General features: G+C 45.3%; 1 protein-coding gene and 1 long non-coding RNA gene across 5 annotated transcripts in view; both read left to right on the top strand.

Annotated features, from left to right (window-relative positions):
- The first annotated feature begins 12,297 nt into the window (after positions 1 to 12,297).
- On the top strand, positions 12,298 to 15,875 carry sox4b (SRY-box transcription factor 4b). The gene has a single exon (XM_062465208.1). The coding sequence runs from the start codon at positions 12,864 to 12,866 to the stop codon at positions 13,992 to 13,994; it is 1,131 nt and encodes a 376-aa protein (XP_062321192.1). The 5' UTR covers positions 12,298 to 12,863; the 3' UTR covers positions 13,995 to 15,875.
- A 2,801-nt stretch (positions 15,876 to 18,676) lies between these two features.
- LOC134023249 (uncharacterized) overlaps positions 18,677 to 19,896 on the top strand; it is a 72,432-nt gene continuing 71,212 nt past the window's right edge. For all 4 annotated transcript variants that reach the window (XR_009930756.1, XR_009930754.1, XR_009930755.1 and 1 more), the window contains exon 1: positions 18,677 to 19,003. This is a non-coding gene — a long non-coding RNA (uncharacterized LOC134023249). The remainder of the gene's footprint in view (positions 19,004 to 19,896) is intronic.

The following is a 19,896-nucleotide window of genomic DNA, read 5'->3' as shown; positions in this document are numbered from 1 at the left end:
ACACTGAACACAAGGGTGAGTCACTGGAGGTTGGCAAAGCTGTTGAAGGAGTTGGGATTCAGGTTTTTCCTGTTCAAAAATCCTGAGAACTACCTCGAAGTGTTGTGTAACCGCAGGGAGGGAGGAGACAGCAGCCTGCCCTGTTGTTGTCCGCTGGGACACGGCGCTCACAAAAGCAGGAGCAGCGTTTAGGATCCCTGGGTTGCACTTATGTAGGTCAGTTTGGGGTAGGTTAGGGTTAGGGTGGAATACGTCACACAGTATAAGAGTAGGTTAGTTTAGGCTTAGGATTGTTTAAAGTCAGTTGGTTTGGGGTTCGTTTCGATGGTTAGTTCAGGGTGAGGGTTTGATTTTCGATGGTTAGTTCATGATTAGGTTAGGGTTCGTTTAGTAGATGTACAGATTGAAGCTGTGTATGTCTAGTGATCAAAGAGTGTGTTCGTTTAGAACTGATGATGAATCACCTACAACATCCAATAGTGTAGCGCCGACATAATATTCTCCGAACTCCTCTAGCTGCATGACTTGTTAATCCTGGTACAGTACACCCCAGGGACAACATGCTAGAGGGGGGGGGGGAAACAACAATACCTTTTATGACGATCCAAGTTTGAGTTTATTACTCACTACCACCATGATTCATATCAAATATAAAATAAGTAAAAAAAACACCTGGTGAGTCATGCTGTTGACAGGTGGTTTTAAAACCAATCGTTTACACTAGAAAGTTTGTATTTTACAAAGTGTAGTCATGCACACTTACCACATCAAACCCTCCCAACAGAAGCCGATATAACAGTAGACCACATGTATATACCCTTCCAGCATTCATCAACACATGATCAGAGAAATTATAATAAACCAGTGTCTGATCCTAGCGTTTTCACACGCGGAGCCAGGACAGGAAGGTCTATGTAATGACCCTGACCAAAGCACAGAGAGAGTGATCATGGACACATCAAGGCAGCGTGAATGTCACTTAGAACCCTCGGAGAGGAATTACGGCTTAATGTGTGTTGTGGCGGAGACAGACCCAGTGAACATGAGGGTGTAAAGGACAGGCTTGTTACGAGGCACTGAGGCAGGCCGGGCTTCTGGGCCGCTCCCCGGCCGGCCGCGCCTGGTGCCGCGCACGCACGACCCATTTGGCATTATATTACATGCTTGTTGATCTCAATAACCGGGAGGACGAGTGTAAATATGTACCTAGAGCCCATCTCGGTCCGTGCCAGGAGAGTTGATGGTGTGTGAAATTCTGTATGTGTTGGTTGGCCGGGGCATGCGCCGAATCAAATGAACCTGATTTAGATGGTGGAACATGCCAGGTGACGGCAGAGCTGCTAAAGCAGGTCTTGATGCTTTTGTAGCCGTGAGCGTTTCTAAGGGCCCTTAATAGAACCCCCGAGTCAAACTTCAAGGAGCAAATATGCCAGACCTAGACCGCAAAGGATGTCACCTTGGCCTGGTGACTCATGTTCTGGCTTAGCAGGAGAGACCAGGGTGTCTTTGTCATGTTTTTTTTTAAACCACGTTGACCTTCTAAATGACGACAAGGCAGAGAAAATGCCTTTATGTCGAAATTGTTAACAGGAAAAACAAGAGAGTAATATCACATGACTTAAAGGGACCAATCACTGGAAGCCTCAGACACACTGACACGTTATAGCCTACAGTTATGCAATGAGATGCGCATAAGACACAGAGCTGAGTAGAATTTGCCTCGGTCTGCTGTTGGACGTTATAATCGCTTATATGTTTACCCATGTCTTTGTTGGATCTGCATGGACTGTATGTACAATGTCAAAACACCAGAGTATTACCATAGCAAACCTGTATGCAACTCATTAAACCACAGTATTACCATAGTAACCCTTTAAACAACTGATGTTTTGAACATAGAGATAGAAGACAAAAAAAATGTACACACATGAATGCTTGTTAACATTCCCCTCAAAAAAACACACACCAACAGAACAAGCTTGGCAGTACTGCCACTGATCATCTCGTGTTACATCAAAGTGCAGTCCTTTGTCTCTCTTGAGTTTATAGCGGGAATACGTTCACTCCAAAATAGATCCTCACGATCACACTTGACAGAGTTTCAATAACCTTCCTGTGCAAATTCCTCTCCACAGTGGAACAAATACTGACACCATTCTGAGGCAAACAGCCTCCCTACATATGCGAGGTGAAAGCAGTGTAATTTCAACACATGAATTATTCAGAGCTCTGCTTGATTTTTCTTCTTCCTGACAGTTGCTGCCGTATGTCTCAGTTCCCTTACGCGTGTCACTTCCTTCCCCTCCTTCTCTCCCCTCCCTCTCTCCCTCATCAGGCTCTTTCAAGTCTCGGATAGGCCACACCCAGCAGCACTACGCTCTGCCAGAAACAGTTTGCCAGAGGGTTTGAATACTGGCATCAAAAACAACCATCCATGGCAGATCCATTGGAGTCACAGGCCATCTTCTGATGGAGAGAGAGAGAGACAGGACGTATTTGGAAAGAGACGAGAAGTGGAGACAGTGAAAGATGTGGAAGAGAGAGCTGCAGGAAGAGGGGCACAGAGGGAAAAAGAGGGATCAGTAACTGATACAGTTAGAAACAGACAGTGAGACACAGAGAGAGAGAGAGAGAGAGGGAGGGAGAGAGAGAGAGAGAGAGAGAGAGAGAGAGAGAGAGAGAGAGAGAGAGAGAGAGAGAGAGAGAGAGAGAGAGCGAGAGAGAGAGAGAGAGAGAGAGAGAGAGAGAGAGAGAGAGAGAGAGAGAGAGAGAGAGAGAGAGAGAGAGAGAGAGAGAGAGGGAGAGAGAGAGATAGTTCTGATTGAAATAGAGAGAGGGAGGGGTCAGGACTCAGGGGCTGGGGGGGTAATTAGACACACGATAGTGGTGTCAGGGTTGTACACATCTCTTGGCTGCTCCACAACCCCCCAGGAACTGGAGGAGGTGAGGAGGAGAGGAGGAAAGGAGGGATGCTCCCTGCTATAATCCAGAGGATGATGCCGGCTGCTTTGTAAAGCTCCCTTTGTTGTCTGCTGCTCTGTCCTCAGCAGTAAGCAGGACTAAAGCAGACAGACAGGTAGATAGACAAGCAGGCAGGGAGACAGACAGACACACACACAGACAGGCAGCCAGATAGACAAGCAGGCAGGCAGGCATGCACATAGAAGAAGCAGGCAGACAGTCAGGCAGGCAAGCAGCTAGCTTGAAGAATGCAAGCAGACAACAAGGCAAGGCAGGCAGGCAAACAGTTAGAAAGCAAGGCAGGCAGACGGGCAGGCGGGCAGGCAGGCAGGCAGACACCGAGGCACGTTGAGAAGCAGATGCTCAGCCAGGCTGATGGGGACCCAGCCTGCGCTTCTCAGCTTGCTGCTCATCCTTTAGCGGGGGAGATAAGAGCAGGCTCGGCAGACGAGCTAATCCACCATGAAAACCCAGTTAGAGACGGAAGGATTGATAACTGGTGGAGAATGAAGGGAGGGAGGGAGAGGAGGATGAGGGTGTAGGAAAGGCGTCGAAAACAGCGAGAGAGAGAGAGAGAGATAGCGAGAGCGAGCGAGAAAGAGAGAGAGAGCAAAAGAGAGAGAGAGATAGCGAGAGCGAGCGAGAAAGAGAGAGAGAGCAAAAGAGAGAGAGAGAGAGATAGCGAGAGCGAGCGAGAAAGAGAGCAAAAGAGAGAGAGAGAGATAGCGAGAGCGGGCGAGAAAGAGAGAGAGAGCAAAAGAGAGAGAGAGAGAGAGATAGCAAGAGCGAGCGAGAAAGAGAGAGAGAGCAAAAGAGAGAGAGAGACTGAGACGGGGCAAAATGGGAGCAAAAGCGGTCGGATCCCTAAAGAAAGATAGGGAGCTCTGTCTGCCGCGTCTCCCGGGTCTGTCTGCGCGCTGCCGGAGATGGAGGCTGCAATCCCTCGGAGTCTCCACACGATGGCTGCCCGCTGTAACGGGTTGGGGGGGGGGGAGGAGACAGGAGGAGAGGTAGGGAGGGGATGAGGAGAGGTAGGGAGGGGAGGGGAGAAGAGCACGCTGCCAGCCGACTAGCCTGCCTCGTCTGCTGCTCTCGTCTGCTGCTCTCACACCCAGACATGACTGGGATTCATTTAGGTCAGCCAGTCTGGGCGCGCCCCACGCAGGCGCTCGGCGGCCGTCCGCTCGTCCGGAAAGGCGATGCCCATCCCGGGGACATTACCAGACGGTGTCGAGACGCTGGATGGATGGGTTACCGGGCTGGGGGAGGAACGGAGGGTCAGGCCTGGAGCACTCACCTAGGAGGAGGAAGAGGAGGAAGGGAGCTCTTTTGTTGTCAGGCGGACTGCTAGCTTGACCGTGTCTACCGGGTGTAAAGGGGGCAAAAGGAACGACGAAACAAGGCTCGCGTGATCACTGCTGGGGATTTTTCGGTCGTCCCCCCTGTTCTCGATCTCTCCGACAGAAGCTCTGGGACTACATTCGCTCTCTCCGAAAAAAAAAACAACAGACAGGGATCCAAGTTGTTTTCCTCTCTCTGCCACTGTCTGTGTATTCCCACTGTGCTGGTCCTAGTCATTACTCCTGGGTAACACAGACAGGGGACAAAAAAGCCCAAACAAATGTGGATTTACGAGGGTGCTGCGACGACACGAGAAACCGGGAACGTCCGTCCTCCTCCTCCAAACGCTTCTTCTTGTTGAGCCTCCCCTCTTACAAAAAGCCACAACCTGGAGAGGAGCTGGTGTGTGTGTGTGTGTCTGCTCCTCAGGAAAAGTGTCGACTTGCCGCAGTGCGTCTGAGAGCCAGTGGCTCCGGCAGGCAGTCAGGGAGGCAGGGGGCAAGGAGGCAAGCAGGGAGGAAAGGCAGGCAGGCGGGCAGAGTGGGAGGCATGCAGGCAGGAAGTGAGGCAGGGAGGGAAGCAGGGAGGGAGGGAAGCAGGCATGGAGCTGCGAGGACTGTCCTAATGACACAGCAGTCAGCTGACGCAGCAGTGCTATCCCCCTGTCCTCTTGGTAGAGGGAGCTGTGAGGGTGGAGGGGGGGGCGGGTTAAACGCCAGGCGAAGAGGTGGAGAGGCTGAGACGGGTCTTCCTCACCTCCCAGACCACACGGTGACTCAGGACGCTTGCACCCATCCAGCGAGGTAGACTGGCTGACTGGGGGGGCTGTTCTGGAGACGAAGAGTTGGTGAACGCTGTAAAAAGGACCCCGGACGGAAAGAAGTAGCTGCCCTATGTCTGACTTGGCCCCTGACACACTCTCTCGTAACACTCTCTATTCATCACACACACACACTCTCCCTCTCTCTCCCTCCCCCTTTCCCTTTTTGAACAATCTTTTTCTTTCCCACATACACAGACACAGTCTCTCTCTATCACACTCTCCCTCTCTTCACTCACAAAATCGTGTTCTCTCCCAGCCTCTTGGTTGCTCCTCCCCTTTCCTCCTTCTAGACCAATACTACTTTCGTCCTCTATTTCTCTCCTCTTCTGGCCAAGGTCATCCGACGAAGCGTGACACGGACCTGCTGAGTCACACTCTAGCCTGGTTACGACCCAGCTCATTGCGTAACGTGCGGGCTTTCCCTACAGTCCACATAGTCCACAGAAGCACATTGATAACAGGAACTGAGGTAACGTGATGCAGAAGCACTTCAAAACTTTCTTGTGTGCGCTGCCTCCTATAAAGGCCGTTCTACTGATCTCTGTAGAAGCAGTTCTATGCTTTTACGCGCTGCCATATCTATTCACTGTCGGATCTTTTTGTCATGCAAACAGACAGAAAGAAAGCAGGGAGAATATCAAGAGGACAGACATGCTAATGCATGCTAACATGCAACATGTTTGTTTCGGAGAGTGGAGAGAACAGGTGTTTTCAGAAATGTACAGTACACGGAGATAGCATTGGACATACCTGACCTTTCATCCTCAAGGAATAAGTGGAACATTCTCTTCTCAAGTTTGTTACCTCAGTGACCCTCAGAGACCTTCTCACAGCTTACTTCTAAAGACTATAATCATGCAATTATTTATTGAATAGCCAAGGATTGGTGTGTGTGTGTGAGAGAGAGAGAGAGAGAGAGAGAGAGAGAGAGAGAGAGAGAGAGAGAGAGAGAGAGAGAGAGAGAGAGAGAGAGTGGCTAATGTGAGTGGGTTGGAGATGAGACTGTGGGAAGGTCAGGCATGGAGTGACAGGTAATTGCTTTGCTCTCAGAGTTCATACACGTCGCTGTCTCTCTGTCTCCCAGCATGCAGTGGGAGGTCATTCATTCTCCATATGTCTCTGTAACCCACCAGTCCCACCATGCGAGCACCACCTGCTATCTGATACTGTGACACACATATGCACACACACCTACACACACATTCTCTCTTTCTCATACACACACATATTTATACAATCAAGCACATACAATCTCTCTCTCTTTTATTCACAGACTCACATGCATATACAAAGATATAGACACATTACAGCATCATGAAAGGAGCTTTCAATCATTTCATCTACATCCAATTTCCCGACATTGGAAGGAGAATTGAGCTACCGGCAGTATTGGAATAGACTTCATATTAGCTTCTCCCTGGGCCTACAAATTACCTTGACTACTATCAGAATGAGCTCTTTATCACCTTAGCCTGTGATTAAGTTTAATGTCAAAGTGATCAGGATTATTTGTCACACATGGAGGGGGAGACAGGTGTAGCCGCAGTTCACACAGTCACATTCTGAATGATGGAGGGAGATGAGGAGAGAGAGTGGGAGAGAGAGTGAGAGTGAGAGAAACAGAGAAAGGGAGACATATATATTATTCTCACCCATCTAACATGTGAACAGTGTTTTTAGAAGCCCTACAACATAACAAATGCATGTTTGTTCGCATGGCACTTAGTGATGTTTATTCACACATGGTAAAGAACTGCTTCAACACCCCCCCCCCCCCCCCCGCCCCCCTGTACTGAAGATACAGGAAGTGTTAGACAGAAAAGTGGAAGGATCAGGTGACTGATTCACAGACACTCGTTCCTGTCTTTCAGTCTCTTTGTCAACACCCTTTCCTCGTGCTGTGGTGGAGGAGGGGAGGGGGGGTGGACAGTAATTGGTGTGGTATCAGTTTGTCACTTCGCATTTAATCCACTAAAGGTGTTTCTCCTGGAAACTGGAAGGCGGGCCTGTAAAACAAAAGAACTCGGGGCAAAAGCCATTAAAAGATACCTGGGTCTTCAGCTGTCATCCAACACAAATCAGGAGGAGGTCAATTAGAAGATCAGAAAGTGTAAAATGAGAGCCTTGTTTGGTTGGACCTGTTTCAGTGGAGGAGCCCAAAGGGACAGAAAGAGTCCCGGGTAGAGACCAGCTATGTCATCAAAAAGGTGTTAGTGATGTACCCTGAACACTCTGCTTTTCCTCATGATGGTAACAAGTTAACATATTGTTACACGGTTTTCAAATTCCGCAAGCGTCCCACCGTTTCAGACACCTTATGACTGGGGAGATGTTAACTTGTCCAGATACAAAGCCAACAGGGTTTTCTCCTCCCACGTGAGAAAACAAGGGCTGCTGTAACCGAGCCGGGGCATTGATCCATTGATCCAGGTCTACTCACTGCAGCGAATCAAAGAGAGTGGCATTTAGCCCTGCCTATCATGGAGACCGTGTTAAGGAAGAATTCTAGTGGCACTGTGTAGATCTAAATAGTCAAGAGATGTGGTTTTAATACAATTTATTTAGATTATACAATTACGTAATATTAAACAAAGCTTTGCTGATCAGTCATAACGAAGGAGGTGCTAGCCACAGGTTGTTCGCCAGAGTGATGAAGAACACTCATAAGGCTTGTGCTTTTATACACTTAAAACAGATGCCCTAATAAATGATCAATTCATCAATGCAGTGGTCTCTGTGATTGGTTAACACTGGTCAGTGACAGTTAAGACAATATAACCCCCCAGGTCAAGTGACCAAAGTCTTTTGATGTCACGGCTCTTTCTCTAAATGAGGACAGTAAGGATACCCTTAATGAAACACAAACAGGACACAGGACACAATCTCCTTGCTGCTAGATCAACTGATCCATCTACCCTTCTCCCTTTAGGCCACAGAACTCAAACATCCCCCAACCTCCGTGCCCCTAGCTTCTCAATCAGGCATCATACACCAACACCATAAATACCTTAAGACCAACTGCAACATCCATTTGTTTAAACACAACCTCAGTCTATTAAAAATACACTCTTAGTAACTATATCAAAAAATGCCATTACAACCGCCATGATCTGACCCCGACCCCGGTCACTAACGTGCTGCAGCGCCTGTCCTGGGGGGTGGAGAGGTGAGGGGTGCAGGTGTGTGTGTGTGTGTGTGTGGGGGGGGGGGGGTCTAGGGGCAAGTGGTGGGGGCTGGCCTCGAGGGGGCAGGCCACTGTGGATGTCACACATGTCTGAGCTGCGAGGGTCTGGGTGTCTGTTTCACGCCCAGGGGGATCCGGGGGTCTTCAGGGGGAAAACTCTATACGCGTTCTCCTTCTGGAACCAAAGAATGACAGGGTCCCTCTGATACAGCACATGCACACACACATATGCAAATACTCACACACACACACATGCACGTTCCTGTCAGGCCTGGCGACACACGGTCACCTCTCAGGGCTAATGTATGCTCCTCAGATTCTGCAGGTCACAACTCTGTATGACACTCGGGCGGCTGGTCTGCTGCCTGTCACCGCGGCTGTAGACCACTGTTAATATGGATGGAGTGTGCCAAGTGTGTCCCTGCATATCTGAATGTTCTGGAAACACTGAACATCACTCACACAGGTGGTCATCTGTGACAGGCGAAGTAGGGAGGCAGAGAGGGACACTGAACTGTCTCTTCTGGACAACAGGGAATAGGCCTTGTTACTGTGTGTCCGGAGTCATTAATCGAGTCCTGGGTTGGTTAGACCCTGACTCTTGGTGGAAAGGTGTTTTGAAAGTGTTTTCAGACAGTATGATAAAGCCTAGATGCTCATTTGAACAGCCTGAACAAGCCCTGAGGCTTCAGACAGGAACAGATATCTATTTCTCATCACTGTATGTATTTTATTCCTGGTTAGAACAGACTTGTGTTCCAGAGGACCATACTCTGGAACAGACTGGAACATGACGACATCTGTCACTTGTGCAGGATATTTACAGAAACTGGGCACAGTTTCTTTCTAATCTTCAATCATATATCACATTTGATTTGTATTATCTGAAATAACCCGTTATCTAATCTGAGACTTTGTATGGCAACAAACCCTAATCACTTCTCCCTTAGTTGTTTAGGAGCTTTTCTATGTACGTAGCCCGCAGAGCAACCTTGAGATGGAGCAGATGTTCAAACTAACCCCACAAACTTCAAAAAATCAAAGTTTGACACTAACAATGAGCTCTTGTCAGTAAAAGAGGCTAAGTTAAGTGCAAACACTGAGAATCATTAACTGGACCTATACAGCAGCTGCTCTGTGAATGAGATAAGAGAAAGCAAGAACACCTGTTTAAACATACTTTTGAACAATATTTGAATGAATACATTTGGTATACTGTAGCACATATAGACATAGATTTGGGTAACCATCTGTCCTTTGAGGGGCAATAGAGACATTCCGATTTGTTAGCAACCATGACTTAAAAAAATATGTGATAACATCTAGTAATAACACATAGTATTCTTGTGGAAACATTCTGTGACAAACTGTATCATGTCACACTCACAGACACCAGTGCACGCTTTCAGTTACAAGATCCACAGTTACTGACAGAACCTTCAGGGATTATCACTGAATCTGTACATAAATGTAATGGAAAGTGACATCCCAGAGCTGGTTATGGAGGGAACTGATGTCTTCCAGATTATAAACACTAAAAGATAGATTTAGATTTTCTGGAATTATGTTCTAAGGGTTATATGTTTGGGGTCTTAAAGAACAGCTGCCATATAAATCTTATGGTGCTGTACAGTTTGTATCTTTGTTTGTATCCATTTAGGTTTGGGATTAATTGTTTCATTCAAATGTCTATATTTTAATTTAAATATGTTACACGTGGAGTACAGTCAGGATGCAGGTGGTGACTTGGATATGAAACAGACTCTTAATTTAAATGCCAAAAAAATAAAAGATAATTCAAACTCCAAATGCTTACGTGTTGAGTGAGTTGTTTTGTTCCATGATGTGTTCACCAAACTGTGTAACTGACGCCCCGAAGACTTAGATTTATCATTCATCGTTATATAGCCTACTCTCGCTGATTGTGCTGAGGCACAGATGATTCAAACGGGCAGCGCGAGCAACACCTGTTGTGATTACGGCCTGGCTGGCACGCGACCCACTCGTGTGGCAGCTGCGCACTATAACAATAGTCATAAAAGAAAGTTCGAGTGTATTTCACCATACGCATTCACACACACTCACACACACAAACACACACACAGTGTGTGAATCATTAAAAAATAAAGAAAACTGCGGACAGTTTCTACATTCAATAGTGTTATATTCGGCGTTTAAACACGCAGTCCTAAAGTGAGAAACAAGACCCCCCACCCCACCTCAATATTCAGTCCATTGAAACAAGAAAGGAGTCTTTTGGTTCTTTTGGTTTAGAATCAACAACCCACTGACTGAGAGCCGAACAATGCATGCGCATATACCATCTGCTGAAGGTGTGCAGGCTAAACCTCACACCGTCACAGGTGCTCCGGTGGCCCTGGTTTTCCGAGGGTGCATACCATAACCATTATAATGCATGGTTACAGTTTTTGTCCTGTGTGTAAGGTGGGTCCAAAGATGGAGCACAATTAATGCTGGCTTTCTTGAATACAGCCTTCCTTGAATGCGGACAGATACAAGGCGATATCACATCTAATTGAGGTTAGTGGAACAGATCAACGCTCGAGCTCCTACCGAGTATCACAATCGAAATCTCATGACAATGTTTTTGCCCCATTGCCATGGGGATCTATGTCTGTAACGACAGGTACATACAGGCACAGCAACAACAAAGTAACATGGACAAAACTACTTTGTGCTGAACGCAGGCATGTTTGGAAAAGCGCACTAGAACTTAACAAGAACTAACAGCGTGCAGCTGCATATCACAGAAGCATTATGTAATAAATGCATACACTGTACACTGTATGCACTGTCTGTAGGCATCTGAACGCTTCACTGGCGCTCACTTCTGTCCTTTGGCTCCACTATGCCATCTAGTGTCACACATAAATCGCATATCGGTTCCTGAAAGGTTACTATGTGGCAAGTGCATAATAGTGTAATAGAAAACTTGGACTACTAGAACACTTTTGCTCAATTCTAATATCATATCTGTAGTCCCGTGAGGAATGTGAGAGCACAGCACAGTCTCTCCAGTCAAGTTAATGTTGCTCACATGTATGTGTGCGTAGAATAAGTATGTGTGTGCGTAAGAGGCGGTTATTTGCCTTGAGTCCACATGTTCCGTATGTTCAACCGAACAGTTTATTGTCTTTTCTATACTAATACCAATGTGATTGCGTGTGTTCTGTGCTTCTCCTTCTCTCTCCCTGCTCTCTGTCTGATACAGTAGGACGTGCGTTATGTGACAAAGGACCTCCTGCCTGCTCCCCTGGCTCCTCCCTCCGAATCTGCTTGCCGAAAGTATAGCCTACCCGAGAATTTCTTCTCACCAGTCCTACGGCTGAGGTGTTCGCAAGCACAAGCCTGAGACATTTCCGTGTTTTCGAACGAGCAAATAGAGGCGGAACGGTGAATGTGACTCAACTGTGGAGGCACATTCGTCTGTTTTTGGTTTGGACATATTTAGGCTATAATCAAAAGTACACATATATGATAAAAACATTATTATTATGTTTCTAATATGGATACATTAATGCTTGCTAGTATTGATGAAAAACTGTTTTACTGAAATGGTTAGTAACCTATCATAATATTGCAAACCATAAAGAAGTCTTGCACATTTATCCAAATTTCTCGATCTCATTCAGCTATGTTTTTTATTATCACAAAACAAAAACGTAGCCTACTATAACCCTAATATGGTCCACTATCCTACTTTGATTTCCATAGAGAAATAAGCTAATAACATACATATGTCTGGTAAAAAAAAGTACATAACATAAGCATGTCTCTTTAAGACTAAGTTTGGTGTATACTGGAATGAGGTCAGACATAAAGCTCCTCATTGCACGCGCTGATTATTATTAGATTCCTTTTTTAGCCAATGTGCGCTGGCGGGGCGTGACTTTGGCACAAGGCAGCGTAGAGACAGCCTCGGATTGGTTGTATTTTATCGCCGTTATATCTTTGGAAGAGAATAAAGCTTCACGGGGAGAAATTGGAGGCTGCTGAAACATACAGACTGCAGATGGAAGGCAGACCCTAGTGTCAGTTTAACCGCTTGGTCTTCCCACATGGTGTTTGGAGGGAAGGCTATGCAGAAAATAGTTAACTTACTTTCAGAACGTAAAGGTTTTTCAGTGTCAGGTCAGAGCGCAAACGGAGACACACAGTGTATGCTCAACTGCGTTAACCGCGCACAAGTTCAGTTCTACAACACTGTTAAGGCTGATTACCTTGTACAAGACATTACCGGAGGAGAGACACAGACAGACAGTGGAGACACAGACAGGCGGTGGAGACGGGGCAGTTTCGCTGTCTGTACTGTATCATAATTTAGAGACGTGGAAAATAACTTTTTACCACATCCAGCCTTTTTAAAGAGCTAGCGACGGACTCCAGCCTGTACCATCGCCGGTCTCGGCGCATCTCAGGACTGAATTCTCCCCACTCAGCCAGAACTGTGAAACAAAAAGCTGACTTTGCTTTTAAGTAAACGTAACGTCTGGACCAAGGGAGCAAGCACGCGCTCTCTCCGTCTCTCTCGCTATGGTACAGCGGACGAGCAACACGGAGAGCTCGGAAGCGGTCTTTTTCGCCGGCGAGTCCTCCGACTCCGGGGCCATGGATCTGGACATGGCATCCTCCCCGACCCCGGGCTCCACGGCTTCGGCAGGGGACAAACTGAACCCGGCCTGGTGCAAAACCCCCAGCGGTCACATCAAGAGACCGATGAATGCTTTTATGGTGTGGTCACAGATTGAAAGGCGTAAGATCATGGAACAGTCGCCGGACATGCACAACGCGGAGATATCCAAGCGACTGGGTAAGCGGTGGAAGCTACTGAAGGACTGCGACAAGATCCCCTTCATTCGAGAGGCGGAGCGGCTCAGGTTGAAGCACATGGCAGACTACCCCGACTACAAGTACCGACCGAGAAAGAAGGTAAAGTCAAGCAGCTCCAAGCCCGGGGAGAAGGGGGAGAAGATCAGCAGCAGCAACTGCAACACCAGCATTAAACCTTCCTCCAAAAAAAGTGGTTCGAAATCATCCAGCAAACCTCACAAATTACTTTTTGGGAGCACCAAAGCATCGTTCCCAGACCAAGGTACAGCAGATCACCATTCACTCTATAAATCTAAGTCTGTCTCGGCTGCCAAACAAATACCTGAGAAGAAAACAAAGCGAGTGTATGTTTTTGGAGGCGGAAGCCTGAGTGTCAGTCCCTCCTCGGCGTCGGTCCCAGCCAGCCCGACCCTCAGCAGCTCTGCTGAATCCAGCGACCCCCTCAGCCTCTACGAGGACGCCGCGGCGAGCGGAAAAGAGGGCGGCGAGTCTCCCAGCGCCTCGCCGGAGTCGGACCACAGCCACAAGTACACCAGCATGCGGGCATCCTCACCTGCACCCTCCGCTTCTCACTCCTCGTCCTCATCCCAGTCCTCGTCTTCGGATGAGGAGTTCGAAGACGACTTACTGGACATTAACCCCAGTCCTGGCTTTGACAGCATGTCACTGGGAAGCTTCGGCTCCTCCGTTTTGGACAGAGACTTGGATTTTAATTTCGAGTCGGGGTCCGGTTCTCACTTTGAGTTCCCCGACTACTGCACCCCTGAGGTGAGCGAAATGATTTCAGGGGACTGGCTAGAGTCGACCATTTCTAACTTAGTTTTCACGTATTGAACGAAGAAAAATAACAGGAAGTGTTGTGCAAGCAAAAAAGGGATTCCGGTTAAGTGAGTTTGCGTCTTTACCAGCCAAGCTTTTACCACAAGGGACCCACAGAACAAGAGCGAAATAGAGACTGCAAGCGCCGTTGAACTAAGCAAACAGTTGCTTTTTATTTCAAAGATCAAGGACTGTGAGACAAGGCAAGGCTTCAAGTAGGCGGAAGACATTGGTGCGCCCCGTGTAGGATTGACTGAGATCCTATTGAAAGAAACACTCGGTCAGAACTGGAAAACTGTGATTTATTTGCACGTGTATGAGGGTGGGCTATGGTCTGCTATACTTTAATCAATGTTACTTAAAAGGGACATTTGAAAACTTTTTAGAATCGCCAAGTGAACTTCATGACTTTCAGAGGTACAGAAATAGGCTGTTGGACAGTTTTTTTTTCCCCAAGGAGATGGATTTATGAACCAGGTGGGTTGATCCAAGTCGAATATTTTGTAAGAAGAAACGCATGTTACCTGTCCTCTCTTGTGTTGAGGTTTCTGTAAGACTGTCGAACAGTTAAACTTGCTAGGGTTATTTAAATGGATAGATGGCGCTATGTTTGATTCCTTCCTAAAAGGAAAAAAAATCACCAGCTGTTTAAATTTCAGGATTCAAACGCAACTCAAATCTGTGCTGAACTTTATACACTTCTACAATTCAGGACCAAAATCCTTTTTATGTTTTTGTTTTCAGATGTTATGTATAGAGAAATCCTCACCGATTTTTCATCCTCGAGTTTTCTTTTGTACATTTATCAGATGCCATTTTTATACGTATTTATATACTGGCCAAACATTTTAGACTTTTATGTTTTTGTTCTCGTACTGGTCTCGTCACGTTTTTTCGCACCGTCTGTTTCCTTCTCCGACGAAGGGCTAGAGTTTTAACTATTGATTTCTTTTATATTTAAATGTAGACTTTTGACACTTAAAGAGAGGAAACGTTTGATTATTTTCTCAGTGTATTTTTGTACAAATATATATCAAAGGGGGTGTCAATCGGTGTATTATCGCTGTTTGGATTTCCTAATTTTAAGAACCAGGTGGCTGGTTATCTCTGAATCAGCCTCCTGTCCGTGTTTACAGTATCTATCTGCAGGCGTCTTAAAGACACAGTATCACATTTCTCAATACCCCTGTGAACATGTGCTTCAACACACAAGTACTTAGAGCAGCCACTTCTGCATTTCGTTTTAGAATCTTGCCTAATAACGAGAGATTGTAGCTTTAAATTAACCATTTCTTGGCGTTTTATATCGAAATTCGGTTTCAACCACTGGATGGAATATAAAGCATATTCAAATTGCCGATTTGAGTTCGCAACAATTATGTACTGCGTTTCTCATTGTATTTGAATATTTAATCTTTTCTACTTGTCGGCTAACTATAGCTAATTGTTTTAGTATCTTATGGCATGGTGAATAGCATTTGTATTTCAGATTCAGGTTATAGCTGTTGTGTTTTTAATAAGATAAAAATGAGGAAAACGAGAAAACATCTTTGTATATTTGACTGTATCATAAGCAAAAAGATTGTGTGTTTATGTATGTTGTTGAGCTATATCATGACAGGCGCTAGAACAGCTATCTTTATACATCCTTACTTAAGTTTAAGGTGGTGGTTCAGGATTTTATATATACAGTTTAAATATATTAACTTTATTTTCATCCATTCTGTGCAATATGCTGTGTAGAATATTGTTTCGTCTAATCATGCCATAACACCATTTTGGAGGAGAAAACTCATGCCAGCTAGTAGTGTCAAGTCCCTGCCTGTCAGATTGTTGATATTCTCCTGTACATAACTTTTTCAAGAAGGTAATAAAATCAGCTGGAACTGAACCCTACCTATACCTCTGTCTGCTTCTGTCCTCCTGACCTACATACAACTGCATGGGTGCTCCTCTGAGCAGTGCAAAAAGAGCAAACAGCCAGTGTGTGTCCGTGAAAGAGACATTATATCATGATGATTGTGATGCGGTTACATGACACCCCTGCACCCTTCTAGTGCACATAAGCACTCTGAATAGTTACACGCATGACCACAGAAACACAAAAACTACACACAATCACTCTGTCAACAACAAGAATCCTGTGTGTGAATATGTGTGTGAATATGTATCTTTATCATCACAGCAAACATATCTGGGTTAAAGGAATGCCCAGAGAAGTGTCACATTAAACGGCATGTATTTACTTACAGCACGTCTGGCAGACAGACCGTGTTTCCACCTCCCCCCACCCCCAGACACACAGCCATGCTCATGTGTGGGGGAGGAGCCCAGGAGGCCTTCCAGCACAGCAGACACATGCATGTCTGGGTGCCTGCCTATCTCCACTGTTCTGCTCCGCACAGCATGCACTGACAACTCTCGAACGGCCCCATGCAGCAGGCAATAAAACCGTGTGGACCCCTCTTCAGACTGAGTGAGCGCCGTCAAAGTGGAAGAATGGTTATGTACTCGGATGTGAAGTTTGTTGTTGTTTCGTTTCCTCCTCATTCAAACTCATTCCTCAGCTGATCTGGATGATCCAGACATAGAGGCCCAGCACACACAGCAGGGAGCCCAGTAAATGCTCCTATATTGGGGCGAAGGGTGGCCAATTGCGTGTCTGCTTCTCTGAAGAGCTGAATGCCTGGAAAAACAGGGCTTGCTGTTCAGGCGCATGTATGGGTGTGTTTGTGATTCTCATGTCAGTGTGTGGAGCATCATAAACCAGTGACCAGTGTCTGACACAATCAGCCAGTCTGGGCTAAACAGTTGTTAAATGATGCCATCCTGAGAGACTGGGTGACTGTAAATGAAGAAACAGGGACATTCCCAGTCTGCCACACCAGTCCACAAATCACATCCAAGTCTGTTTGCCCAATACCAAATGAATGCGCTGAATAAAACTGAACAGCCTATGTCTTGATAATATGATCTGAGATTGATAAAGACTCAGGCCTCCATATTTCAGGGTAGCTTCTCTGACTTATATACTCTGAATACACCTCTTAACTGCCCCATGTCCGACCTTACTCCTGGAGAGGTGCAGAAAGGTCAACTTCACACTACAATGCTGACTTTCTCTATTGAGGCAAGGAGTGCAGCCTCTAGAATTTTCCAATTTCATTATAAACGTTGTCAAAATACATATTTCAATTTACATGCTTACACCAATATATATATTGTACGTTATTGTTTTGTGCACCATAAAATAACAATGACCAGTGAGGTATTCTGAATATGCTCCCCTCCAGATTTATGGAATTAACCCTCGTGCTGCCTTCGGGTCACATGACCCAAAGGTTCATAACGAACCATCGTTGTGTTTACCCAATTTTACCCAATAAAAAAACAAATTAAAATAATTTTCTTTTAACCTTTGCAATGTGGGGGGTCTGAGACAGCCCAACGGTTAAAAGAAAATGCTTCACTTTGTCTTTGTATGCGGTAAATCTGTCGCAATACGACGGTGGGTCACAATGACTGATGGGTCAGAATGACCCGAAGATAACACAAGGGTTAAGCTGAGTCGTGAACGTTTGCATGGCGGTATAAGGACAGGAGGCCACGTGCATCGACACGTCCCACAGGCCACCTGAAAGCCGACTGCAGTAAACAGAGTGATGTAAAACACAATTTAATCCTTTTGAACCCAATACCACAAGGACTACAAAAACCCTGATCATTTACAACTGCAGCGTCCACAGATCCGTGATTAGTTAAAGAAAACGGACTAACGAATGTCATTCTGCTGGTGGATGGATTATAAACTAGTTTAATAAATAGGTCTGGGTGTGCACTTCTCAGAGAAGCTACTGAATACTAAAAGGTACAAATGCACATGTATGCAGTCAATGTGGAATTTGACCGTTTGATGTGGCTGTGCTGTGTGTTACTGTGTAGTGAAAGTAATTTTACTAAATGTATTAACAATGCGGACGACTGTTCGCATTGCTACCTAGACTGCAGGTAGCCTATAGGATGACGTCATTCACACGGTGCAATCATCCATCTGTTATTTCATTAAAGAAGTTATCATTTTCTTAAGGTGAATCTTACTTTATAAGCATGTTAGCTTAAGCCAATTGTGACTATTGACAATTAAAAATTACGGTTTGAATACGCTTTTTGAGGAGTAGGCTCTATGCTATAAAACATATTGCTATAGGGAAGATATTGAGCATGTGCTATTATAGTTTACGCAACTGTCAACATTTGATTATTTGATAGAATGAAAAAAAGGCCCACATGCATGATGTTTGAAACCTGTGCAAGGAGTTTCTGCCCAGCATCTAAACAAAATTCACAGATTTAGATGTATTTTAATGCAGCTTTTCCTACAACAAGGTAGGAAAAAGGTAGCGGCTTTTTTGTAATGAACTCTTTATCTCTCTCCCTCTTTTATTATTTTCTCTCTCTCGCTATCTTTATATGTCTCTTTATTCTCTCTCTCTCTCTCTCTCTCTCTCTCTCTCTCTCTCTCTCTCTCTCTCTCTCTCTCTCTCTCTCTCTCTCTCTCTCTCTCTCTCTCTGAAGTCCCTGCGTCATCTGTAACTGACCTTCTTCGTCTAATTGCTATGAGCTATTTTCAGTTTCAGTTAACATGCCCCTCCAAAGTCCAGAAGATTGCTGTCACTCAAGTCTGTGTCTATTCAAAACTGATGATGAAACAGCATCACTGGTCTCCTGGCAAACGAGTTAACAAAGTAACGTTCAAACTATCAAGATGAAGCTTCCATTAGGAAAATTAAAATGCACCAAACAAATGTAGGCCTAGATCATCAATGAAAGTTTGGATAGTGGCACATAACCGTCTTTGTTGTTGTTTAGTTATGTTGAGGGCGGGACTGAGACCGAAATGAACAAGGCGCGGCCAAGGAACCCTTCACACGTGCAGACAAAGGACCCAACAACACAACCAAAATATTCACTTTCAAACTTTTTGAGAAGCTGCGAAGACTTCGGTAACCTGACAAAAAGAAAAGGTTGGTGAATTTAAGTTGAATACGATGTTAAATGTGGTCTTTGATAAAGAATGTGTGGATTTCATTTCCATAAAAAGTTGCCCACAGTTGGTGCTTCAGCTCGCAAAGTTGAACACAAAGAGGAGAGGAGCGATCCTTTGTCTGATGCGGATAGCTTTGAACGGAGAACAAGGATGCTTAAATCTATCCTGGTCCTATTTCTACTCAATTATAACTGATAAGCGACTGTATATGACTCAAATTTGTGGAAGTATAAACCTAGCCGATGACGATTATCTCTAGGGATGATCTGAGGGTAGACAAAGCTGTCAAAAGTTGAATAGTGTGCGCGAAGTTGGTGGAGAAATTACACCCGGTGACCATCAACTCGTAAGTGATACTTTCTTGGGTAAAATGTACTTTAACTTGTATTTGAAATGAGATATAAATGTTTGAGAGATACTGTAAATTTTCTTTCAACAATGAAGTACAAATGCAATCAGGTGCACGTTTAATTGAGTAAATCGGTTTGTCAAAATGAAAGAGAATCGCGTTATTTATGTTATTATCTACAATAAATGCCCCATCATAGTTGCAGTCTTGAAAACGTTTTTTTAAATAGTCAAAAACTAACAAAACATTTTCGAATGTGCAGCAACAGGTAACGCACAGTTGGTGCACAGTCTTTGTTACAAACCTTGAAAAGGCAGCATCGAGTCCCTTTGTTCTGTAGTCTATGAAAATCCGCGGAAAAAGTAGATATACGACTTACATAAAACGGAGTATCTTTCTTGAACAGTTACATTATCAACAAAAACAATGATCAGATATTATTAGTTTGAACTTGACATTTAATCAAAATATAAGCATAACAAGTTTTGTGCCAGAATGATGATCTGAGCATTCCACAAAGA

The sequence above is a fragment of the Osmerus eperlanus genome, chromosome 7 (genome assembly GCF_963692335.1).
Source record: "Osmerus eperlanus chromosome 7, fOsmEpe2.1, whole genome shotgun sequence".
Classification (NCBI taxonomy): Eukaryota; Metazoa; Chordata; class Actinopteri; order Osmeriformes; family Osmeridae; genus Osmerus; species Osmerus eperlanus.
Note: the sequence above shows the minus strand (reverse complement) of the source record. Positions and strands in the feature narration are given on the sequence as shown.

Excerpts from the sequence above, each read along its gene's own strand:
- sox4b (XM_062465208.1), top strand. The coding sequence starts at position 12,864 with ATGGTACAGCGGACGAGCAACACGGAGAGCTCGGAAGCGGTCTTTTTC.